This window comes from Salminus brasiliensis, chromosome 1, assembly GCF_030463535.1.
Source record: "Salminus brasiliensis chromosome 1, fSalBra1.hap2, whole genome shotgun sequence".
In the NCBI taxonomy this organism is placed as follows: Eukaryota; Metazoa; Chordata; class Actinopteri; order Characiformes; family Bryconidae; genus Salminus; species Salminus brasiliensis.
The window spans coordinates 54,410,853-54,421,975 of record NC_132878.1 but is presented as its reverse complement, the minus strand read 5'-3'; the positions used below and the strand labels follow the sequence as shown (position 1 = coordinate 54,421,975).

Sequence of the window (11,123 nt, the reverse complement as noted above, 5' to 3'; positions counted from 1 at the left end):
CTGTTTTGCCTGCTTGTTCCTCAGCTTTCACTGCCACGTTTCTTCCATTGTCATCCCACTTCTTCATTCATCCCTTCTTCCTTCCTTCTTTAATCTCCCAGTCCCAGCTCTTTGCTTGTGAGGGTAGCGATGGCTCTGTCCTTCAGACTTTCAGGTGAGGCGCAAGTTGGCTCGGATTGCACTGGCTGCTTGTTCAGCCTTTTCCACAAGTATTCCATCTTAGCGTCACAGTGCCAGGGGTTCAGGTTCAGTTCCACCCAGCTGATCCCCAAGCCGAGGGTCTCTGGGGCCAGGAACCGCAGCTTGTTCTCACTCAAGTCCAAGTACTGCAGACGTTCAAGCCCATGGAAGACCGTGGCAGGGAGACTCTCCAGCTTGTTCTTCTGCAGGAACAGGTGAGTTAGATTAGCGTTGTGGCTGAAGGCCTTGGTATCCAGGGACTGAAGTTTATTGCTTTCCAGGTGAAGTCTCTCCAGGCCAGTGAGTGAGTGGAGGCTGTCGGCTGGGAGCTCCTCCAGGAGGTTCTGCGAGAGGTGCAGAGTCTCTAGGCTGCCCAGGTTCTTCAGTAAAGCAACGGGTGCTTTCATGAGTCTGTTTCCCGACAGGTCTAGCCAGGTGAGGCTGCTGTTGCTGGGCAGCCAGTCTGCATTGGCATTTGTGAGCAGATTGTCTTTGAGTACCAGGTTGAGCAATGGGGCATGGTAGAATACCTGAGGGGGCAAGTCCTGTAGCTGATTTCCTATGAGTAGAGGAGAATACATAGTGAGGAGAAAACAATCTATACACATTAATCATTTTTTGTGAATACTTCTAAGAGTAATCTCTGCTATCTGGGCAATTATCTGTTCCATTGAGTTTGTGTTACAGTACCAGTACCAGCATATATTTAATTTTGTAAACATTGAGCCTTCCTGCCCCAGAAACATATTCAGAATTTCTACCAGCTGTGTACAGCATCCACTCTGAAATATCCAATGAGTAAAGAATTAGCATCTTGCCACGTAATGGGAACTGCCAGACGTGGAAAGGATTGCATGGCATGAACAATATCTCATGCTAAACTATGCTCTTCCTGATTCGTAGTCCATGTGATAAATAACTGGAAGTATGATGATGGGGTGTACTTGTACACTGGCAGTGAACTGGCAGCTTTATTGGTAGCATGTTTCAGTCTGTCCACCTGTTTGGTATACCCCAGCTACAGCTCACCTGACCCACCTGAATTAAGTACACTGAATAACTGATGCAGATGTGCTGGGAGCTGGAATCCAGCAACAAAAAATGGTCCATCTGAGCATCTCCAAATATTGGAATAGGGAAACACTGATGTATTATTTAGTGTTTAGAAGGTATAACTTATACACACTTAAGAGGTGTGGTGGTGAGGCTTTAACACACAGTCTCTCACCTGTGAGGTCTATGGTATGGAGGTAAGGCAGGCCCATAAGCATATCTGCAGGGAGGCTGGACAGTCTGTTCCCTGGTAGATGAAGCTCCTGCAGGAGCGGTGTGGCTCTCAGCTCATGGGCAGTGATGCTATCCAGGTTGGTGTACTGGATGGTCAGGGAGGTAGTGTTACCTGGGAGACTGTCATTAGGGAAATGGGAGAGAGCGGCATCGGGACACACCACTTCAGTGGTTTTACTGCTGAAGTGGCAGGTGCACCGTTGTGGACACGAGAAGACGCCATGATTGCTGGAGGAGATGACTATGGTGAGCACAATGAGGACCCACAATCCCATTTTGACAAGCCTGCTGGAAATAAGAGGACACTCTCAACCTAGCAGTGACACTGTAATTATCCATTTTTGAAGTAAACATGAAACTCATAAAGCAGTAGGTGAGTGGACAAAGATGATGGTAGTTTCTAAGTGTACATGATAGCATATCTCTTAATCCGTCAGCCAAATGCCTTGTACCGTTTGTAGCCAGGTAGGCTACACCAACCACCAGCACACAATCCATTTGCTACTTAAAAATTATAGTTTTATAATTTAATCCCTTAACATTCAAAGGTGTATTACTTCTGTGTCTGCACATCATATGTAACACATACATCCTTAATATTTATCTTTCTTGATCAATACAATATGACCATGGTCAACTAACATTGAAAGGAGCCCTTACCTCTCCGTTATATGAAGTTTTCTCAAATTCGGTTACTTCAGTCCCTGGTCCACTTTTAAATGCCCTTTCCACAGGCTTATATCACTGGAATATCATTCAGGGACACTGAATCTGTCACTAAGTAAATAACACAGAACATTTAGTCCATTAGTCCCTGACTCGAGGAAGGAAACTATTACTCAGGTGATAAGAAATTAAAATAAATGAACACACAGCTTGACATGTAACCCATTAAAACTCACCAAAAAGTGCATTTGTGTGACCCTTAGAGGTTTTTGTAATGTGGATTCTGACCAGATCAATAACAGTGAATCATTCACTTTGAGTTTCTAGTGTCATCACACATTGCACAATGCTGCACATCCAGTTCTTTATTTTCATCTGTGCACACACAAACAGGAACTTCCCACATTGCACTTAGTAACTCACACAGTAAATACAGTGCTGTGAAAAAAGCATATGCCCTGTCCCACTATTTTTGTCATGCTAAATATACTTTCAGATGCTCATACATGACCTAATATAGGGAATCATGAGGAAACAATTTATTTTTTAAAATATTGATTAATTCAAATGAATAATTCGTAAATTGAGTGAGAAAGGTTTCGCTGCAGTACCTGGTGTGTATTACTCATGCCTCCCCTAACTTAATCACTAGTCTCTACTTTATCTGAAACTTTTATCTTTATCTAAACTACAACAAAATGTTTCCCATAATCAGAGATCAGTCCTTCAGCCCACTGTTCTTTGGAGGGGGGGGGGGGCTTTTGTGCTTTGGGTTATTGTCTTTCTGCATAACCCAATTACGCTTGAGCTTCAAAATATGGACTGATCACCATGAATTTGTGGTTCTGTTAGTTATGGCAAGTCAGAATCAGAATCAAGTTTGTTACACATACATACAATATACAAGGAATTTGTCACCAAGATCCTGGAACAGCAAAGCAGCCCCACGCCATTCAGAGTTGTACTGAATATATGGAATACTGAATAAACTTAAAAAAAAAAAAGTAGCATATTCAGAATACATGTACAACTCATCCTGATAAGAAACATGGGACAACACTGGACTCTACAGCCCTCTTCTGGCCGTTCTTCTAAAGGTCTGGTCAGTGCTGTTGTGTCCGGCTCCTCAGCACTTATCCAGACTGACCAAGACTACATCAGTTTGAATAAACTCATCGTAATTTAGCTGTTTGGTCTGATCAGAGGGACAAACTCGGACAGAGAGCTTGTGAGGAGAACTGCACTTGCTGATGTCTTCCGGTTTGTTCAGACGCTAGAGGGCGCCTCAGAGCGAATCCTAAATGAATGGCTTCACATGGAGTTGTTGTTCAAAATCCTACTCTGATTTTTATTCATGTCTTTAATCCAGACACCTGTGATCGTTTTCTGGAGACAGAGCTGTCTAAAACACTTCCGCACTGTTTCCGTGTTTCTGAACACTTTAAACTGCAGGACAAACAATGAGCTGCTCAGCTCAGCCAATCGGGCGCCTTTCTGGCTGGATGTCGTCATAGAGAGACTCGTTCCATTGTGAAGAACACCGAACGCACACGTCACGTCAGTTTCAAGGAGGTGACGTCACGTGATTCTCTGACAGTGGTGTTTTCACTCGAAGGAGAAACACTGAAAGGTAAGTGTGACTATTCCCGTCTCTGCACTTCTGATTGTAGGAGCAAGATCAGCAGTTCAGCAGCTGTGTGTAGAAAGCCCATCTAGTGCAGTTCAGCTCTTGCTCAGTTCTGTGTTTTAATAAATAAATGAATAAAGTGAGGAGCTAGCTGTGCAGAAAGGAATCTTTTAATGTGCTTCATAATTAGCCTGAGTTTATTCAGGAGCACAATGCTAATTCCTGCTAGCGGCCCAACTGTTTGAAAGAGGCTATATACCAGTAGCTGTAAATTAGCCTGTAGGACTCTGGATTTGCTAACCTATGGTTTTCCCCATCAGCGCATAAGGATTGTGAAGATAACAAGAGAACAGTAAATCAACAGCTGTGAAGAAGATGAAGCAGGAGAGAGAGCTGCACCTCTCCCCCAGTCCCACAACCTGTGGGTGCTGGAGCTCTTGCTTTCCCAGATTCACCCTCTTCCGTAGGAGGGTTAGAGTCCAGGACAGCCAGAGAGAGGACGTGCAGCTTCAGTCAGAGAGGAGAGAAAGAATGACAGAAATGGAGCTGAAGGAGAAGAAGGAGAAAGAGAAAAAGGAGGAAAAGGAGAAAAAGGAGAAAAAGGAGAAGGAGAATAAGAAGGAGAAGACAAATAAGAAGGCAAAGAAGATGGAGAAGAAGGACAAGAATGAGAAAGAGAAGAAGAAGATGGAGAAGAAGGAGAAGAGAGTGGATAAGGATCAGAAATCCACTAAAAAGGTAAGGAACATGACCTCACTCATCACAATGTTACTGGTCAGGGAGACGCTTCATGGGGCTTTAGCACGATTGGAGCTGCATTCGTTTTTCCAGAGGAGATTCTGGGATATCAGGGGCTTGACTGGATAATGAATCTGTATAATTTCCCCAGATCACCACAGAGAGCCCGAACGTACATGTCAGCATTACCCAGCTGACGCTAAACTTAATGACAACACAGCACACGGCTGTGTCTCGTAGCAGCTTTTGTTGTTCCTCAGTTCAGCCAGTTACAGAAGATCATTCCCTCTGCAGTTATTGAACTAGCCCAAACTGTAAACACTGCAGATTCACACTGGACTACAGTCAGATTCTGGATTTTTACAGCTCTCTTCAAACAGTGTTTCTCATTAATGCTGTTTATTGTGTGTTGGGACAGGAGTGTATGACAGAGAGTGGCACAGAGCTCCCCCGTGTAGATGAGATTCAGTGGGAGAAAGAGCTGAGAGATCTGGAAGAGGCAGTGAGAGAGTTAGAGATGGAGATTAAGGGATTCATAGAGAGAGAGGAAGTGCTGAAAAGACAGGTGGAGGAAATAAAAGAGAGAATGGAAGAGATGGAAACACAGAGAGAGAGAGAGCAGAAAGAAGAGGAGCTCCTCCAGGAAATGGAGACGCTGAGAGAAGACCCTGAGGAGGACGGCCCACAGCCTCAGGCTCTGAGTGAGGCAAAAGCAGAGCAGACCTCGGAGTCTCCGATTGGCCATGACAGAGGCTCAGCAGTGGTCATCGAGGTGGAGGAGGTGAGCTTCAGGAGAATTTAGGGGTAAAGAGTGGTCTGGGTTAAAACCAGTCTGCTGAACTTGTGGATCCTCTTTGAGCCCTATTGCTTCTTACTGAGTAATACCTGTTTTACCTGTTTAATAAAGCCAAGGCAACATCATTCAGTGATGTTCTGTATGTACTTATGCTACACTTTCTGTCTCTACTCTGCAGATCTGCAGGTCCTCATCTCTGCATGGTTCAGAAGAAGAAGAACAGGAGGAGAGAACTTTCCCACCACATCCACTGGTGCCACTCGGACGTCCGGTTTGTCTCATTGACTTCCTTTAAATCCCTCTCCCCTTCAGCGTTCCCCACTTAGCCTGCGTCCTTCTCCATATGGAGGAGTACAGTTATCTGGTTAGTGGAAATATAAGAGAATGATGCCAATACAGGTCTTTGTTCTTCTCGCTTCTACAGGCAGGGGTGCTGACAGTGACCCTCAAGAGTTGCAGAGACTTCCCTAAATTCAGTATCCTTGAAGTGTGTGACAATCTCAGTGTTGCGAGACTAGTGTTTGGGTTTGTGTTTGTATGGATGTCAGTTTTTTTTTTTTGCATAGATCAATAGTGCTGGTTCTGCTTTGGCTGTTTTCCTGAGCAGTGCACCAGCTCGTATAAAGAAAGGCACTCGAGGAACTGTGAGGGTCACTTTTGGGAAAGTAACGAGGAGCACAAAGCTGCAGCCCTTCAATGACCCCATGCTGATCGATGAGAGGACTCACATCTCCGTCCAGGTAAACATTACTATTCAGTGTGTTTGTCTTAGTGCAAACAGACGACTGGTAGAACATGACAAAGACAACACAAGACCTACATGAATCCTACCTTACTGAATCTCAGCCAGGTACTGCATGGCCAAAATGAGGGCCAAATGTACATTGACAAATGCCAAGATATCTGAAATCCTGCTCGTCTTCTTGTGTGTTTGTGTTTGCAGATCAGCGAAACAGATGCTATTGGGCACGAGAGCTCCAGTTTTCTGATGGTGGAGTTGATCTGCATTGATATTCATACAGGTGCCTCCACAGTCATGGGCAGAGCCACCATCAAGCTGCTGGAAATCCTTAACGTAAGACCCACTTCCTTCTCACAGCTGTACACAGTCTTCTTTTAAGCCAGTCATTGTCACCTGTCAATCACCAGTAATGAGAATGTCAACATTCTTTTGTTCTTTTTCCAAAGAAAGCATCAGTTTCTCACCAGTTTGATCTGAGGCTCAAAGATCAAGTAAAGCTTACATTTGTACATTACATTGAATTCTTTTATTTTCTGCTTATGTGAAAGACAGACAGAGAGGTATGACTTCTTTCTTCTATTTTCAGAAAGTCTGCACGCTGGACGCAGATCTGGTGTTCAGCTATGGATTCCTGGGCTACGGATATTCTCACCAGGTTGGTGTTAAGAACAGATGAAGATCATACTGCTATCTGTAGAAGAGTAGTAGTGATGAAGATGAAGATGATGCTGAGTTTGTTGTGTTGTTTCTCTCTACAGATAAAACACGCTGGAAAAACGATGGAAAGTTTGGTGGAGAAATCCTGCTTCCTCCGCTGCCCTCCACCTGAGGACCAGAAAGATCCAGACTAGTGAGACATTCAGCCATTGATTTCAATTATAATGAGAATGAAGCTTCTCTTCATGTTTGTTTTATAATTTCAACACTGACAAACTGACGAATCTCTCCACCTCCATCTCCACCACCCTCTTTCTCTCTCAGTAATGTTGTGACCCCTTCCACACTGCCCTCAGTAGACGTTGTCTCTCTCACAAGGCAAGACACCGATAGAGCTGCAGGCCTAGTGGATTTCTCCATCAGGACGAGAGGCAGGTAAGTGTCTTAAGCTGAGACCAGCATGGAGAAGCCGCGTGATGCTGCTCGTTCGTTAATACCACATAATAGACACACTCAGATTAGATGTTCTCAGTTTTCATTATTACTGTGTGTGTGTGTGTGTGTGTGTGTGTGTGTGCGTGTGTGTGTGTGTGTGTTTGACAGGCTTTCACGACTACATAAAGCCTGGCAGGATCACACCAGATCACACAGGCTGCAGTTTCTGGAGAATTTGATCCTGAAGAAGGTGTGTGGGATTGGTGATGGACATGCTTGCAGCTTTTGTGTATTCTGGTGATTGTGTGGTGTTTTGTGGTGTTGTGTACTGTGTTTAAAGCAAGGTGATATATTGTATGTGACAGAGTCTGTCTAAGTAAGAGGGAGAGGGGAGAAGCAAGAACACCAGAGAAGACAGAGAGGCAGTGCAACACCAAAAATGAAGAAGGAAAAAAAAACATACCTGGCCCGGTTCAGAGCTCCACCATCCCAACCTGCAGTAACAACACTGTCCTCCCTGAGGACAAGAGTGTCAGCAAAATGCCATAAATGTGACCCGTTAGTTATTCCTGGAATATGTTTCAGGCTGCTCTTTGAAAGTGGTGGAGCATCTAACCGTTCAGCCACATTTTGGTAGAGACACTGTGTGGAAGACAAAGAAGGAGATGTGTGACTGACTTCTTCTGTTTTCAGAAGGTCTGAGTGTTGGAGGCAGATCTGGTGTTCAGCGATGGAAACCTGGACTATGGATATTCTTACCAGGTTGGTGTTCAGAAAAGATGAAGATCATACTGCTATCTGTAGAAGTGTTGTGATGATGATGATGATGATGATGATAATGATAATGAGTGTTGTAATTTCTCTCTCTATAGATAAAACCTGCTGGAAGAAGTGTGAAGAATCTGCTGGAGAAATCCTGCTTCCTTCACTGCTTCATTCACCCATTCACTTCCATAATAATTTCAATAACTCTTCCTTTAATGTTTGACCTGGAAGATCAACATGGACACATTGACCAATCTCTCTGTCTCTGTGTCTCTCAGAAATGTGGTGACCCCTTCCACACTGGCCTCAGTGAACGATCACTCTCAAATGCAGCGAGACATAGACAGTGATGGACAGGACATCTGCTGGACTATCAGATGACTGCATGGAGAGAAGAGGCATGACTGAACTCGGTCTAGGCTTGGGTGAACCGTATGTCGATGCTGTACATTCATTCATAACACATGAAGGTATGTACAGTTTGTGCCCTCACTGTAATTCAGTTTATGATGTTATAAACTCTAGAAAACACAGCACTGCTTCCTTTGAGAAGTAAACAGCTCTTTAGGTTGTACTTGTGTGTGTTTGACAGGTTGTTGCTGCAAACTAAAGCCGTGGAGCAGTGCGAGACAAAGGAAGAAAGAGAGAAGACAACAGGACAGATGGAGAAGCAGAGGAAAGGGTGAAAACTCCACACTGCCCTCAGTAGACGTTGCCTCTCTCACAATGCAAGACACTGACAGAGCTGCAGGCCTAGTTGGATTCTCCATCAGGACAAGAAGTAGGTAAGTGTCTTAAGCTGAGACCAGCATGGAGAAGCCACACTGAACTTGGTCTAGGCTTGGGTGATGCTGCACGTTTGTTAATACCACATAATAGACATACTCAGACCAGATGTTCTCAGTTTTCATTATTACTGTGTGTGTGTGTGTGCGTGTGTGTTTGACAGGCTTTCACGACTATATAAAGCCTGGCAGGATCACACCAGATCACACAGGCTGCAGTTTCTGGAGATGCAGGGAGACATAGACAGAAAGGGCAGGACATCTGCTGGACTATAAGACGACTGCGTGGAGAGAAGAGGCATGACTGAACTCGGTCTAGGCTTGGGTGAACAGCATGTCGATGCTGTACAGTCATTAATAGCACATGAAGGTATGTACAGTTTGTGCCCTCACTGTAATTGAGTTTATGATGTTATAAACGCTACAAAACACAGCACTGCTTCCTTTGAAAAGTAGAACAACTCTTTAGGTTGTACTTGTGTGTGTTTGACAGGTTGTTGCTGCAAACTAAAGCCGTGGAGCAGTGCGAGACAAAGGAAGAAAGAGAGAAGACAACAGGACAGATGGAGAAGCAGAGGAAAGAGTGAAAACGGCAACATTTCAGAAGAAGAAGCTACCATCACAGCCTTTCTCCACTAAATAATACATGAATTATTAATACATGAATTTCCTCTTTGAGAAAATGGGTTTATATGTTAGGTAAACTGTTGGGTAATATACCACAGGAAGACCAAGATTAAAACTGGAACCATAAGAAAAACATTCAGTCCTAATGAAGGACTGTTTAAATCTCACAATTAAAAAAGATGATCATGAGTCAACATTTCACATAGAAAAGTTTCACCATTACAGACACATATAAAGAAAGATAGAAGATACAAATGATCTCAACATGTCAACACTTTCACATAAACACGGGGGGAGAGATAGAGAAAAGCAAGGTTGGGGATGAGAGCATCTTTGGGCAATTGTACCTCAACATGAGTACATCAGCAGTGTCTAACATCTAGTTGTTTAGCTTAGATGACCATGAAAGGCTCCATTCTTGTGGCATTTATGGCTTGATGTCACATTAGCTACAGCTCTTAATTCACTATTGTCCATTTTTATTCTTGTTTTGTCATTTGTTGTGTTGACCAGAGCAGAATGGGCTCCTCTTTTTGAGTCTTGGTTTCTCTCAAGGTTCCTCTCAAGGTTCCTCTCGATCTGAGGGAGCTTTTCCAAGCCACTGTCCCTTTTGGCCTGCTCAGAAAAGGCTCAGACCCGGATCTCTATAAAGCTGCTTTGTGACAACATTTGTCGTGAAAGTGCTAAAATAAAAAAAAACTGAATAAATTTTTTTTAATGAAAACCTGATCCAGAGTGCTCTGGACCACGGACTGGACCGAAGGTACACCTTCCAACAAAACAATGACCTCAAAGTACTCAGACAAGACAACACAGGGACTGGCTTAGGGACAATTCTGTGAATGTCCTTGACTGGCCCAGCCAGAGCCCTAACTTGAACCCAATCAAACATTTCTGGAGAGACCTGAAAATGGCTGTCAAACAATAGTCCCCATCATCCAGACAGAGCTTGAGAGGATCTGCAGTGAAGAATGGCAAAAAAATCCCCACATTCAGGTGTGCAAACCTAAGAAGACAGAAGGCTGTAATCACTGCCAGTGGTGCTTTAAATAAGTACTGAGTAAAGCGCCTGAATACTTATGTCAATGCAAACATTTCTAAAATTGTTTTCACTTCCTTATTATCGGGCCCTGAGTGCAGAATCAGTCAAAGTCTCCATAAGACTTTGGAACAGAAAAATTAGGGTTTTTGGACGTGATTGTATGAGTTGAACACATTAGATGTTTTGAATTTACGCTTAAGCCGAAAGTTCTTTTTAAATGACAAATATCTTAAAGCTAGAATTGTTTGTTACACAAGTGCGTTTGGAGAATCAAATTGAATAAAAATAATAAGCATTTTTAGTACCTCTATTAGCTTATAATTGCCCTGATACAGTGATTTAGCTAGTCCAAATAGTCTGGCTGTAGCTCTGGTGGAACCATTTTCTATGAAAAATATCCGACCTAGTGTTTTATTTAAGCAGCTTTATCTACAAATATACACTCTAGTAGCACGTTTTGACATGGTTTGCCATATGGCTGTTTCTTTTAGCTTAGCAGCTACTCAGCTAAGTATTCCACCAGTAGAGTAGTACATAAATATATAATTATAAACAATTAACATATATGCTATCTATTTATGTAGGCAGGCTTAGCAGCTACCCAGCTAACAAGTTAGCGCCCACTGCTCAAGCAGACAGAACATGCAAATAGCATATAGACTTTTGATTAAAACGGCTAGCCACATGGCTCTTTATATGCCTACACTGTTACTGAAGGCTTATTTACAGGTTTAGCAGAGCGCACCGCAAAGCACACATCCCAGAAACACAAGGGT

The 11,123-nt window shown here is 43.4% G+C and overlaps 2 protein-coding genes across 2 annotated transcripts; one reads left to right on the top strand and one right to left on the bottom strand.

Annotated features, from left to right (window-relative positions):
- Window positions 1-89: 89 nt before the first annotated feature.
- LOC140576729 (uncharacterized) lies at window positions 90-1,742 on the bottom strand. The gene is made up of 2 exons (XM_072696289.1): window positions 1,409-1,742; window positions 90-739 (listed from the first exon to the last, which is right to left on the bottom strand). Exons 1-2 carry the CDS (start codon window positions 1,740-1,742, stop codon window positions 90-92), a joined length of 984 nt encoding a protein of 327 aa, XP_072552390.1.
- A 2,237-nt stretch (window positions 1,743-3,979) lies between these two features.
- Window positions 3,980-10,592, top strand: LOC140549894 (uncharacterized). The gene is made up of 16 exons (XM_072673695.1): window positions 3,980-4,498; window positions 4,917-5,279; window positions 5,473-5,565; window positions 5,719-5,770; window positions 5,910-6,034; window positions 6,238-6,369; window positions 6,483-6,527; window positions 6,623-6,691; window positions 6,795-6,886; window positions 7,018-7,128; window positions 7,297-7,378; window positions 7,822-7,890; window positions 8,001-8,363; window positions 8,486-8,678; window positions 8,843-9,048; window positions 9,172-10,592. The coding sequence occupies exons 1-12, from the start codon at window positions 4,136-4,138 to the stop codon at window positions 7,828-7,830; spliced, it is 1,536 nt and encodes a 511-aa protein (XP_072529796.1). The 5' UTR covers window positions 3,980-4,135; the 3' UTR covers window positions 7,831-7,890; window positions 8,001-8,363; window positions 8,486-8,678; window positions 8,843-9,048; window positions 9,172-10,592.
- The last annotated feature ends 531 nt before the right edge of the window (window positions 10,593-11,123 follow it).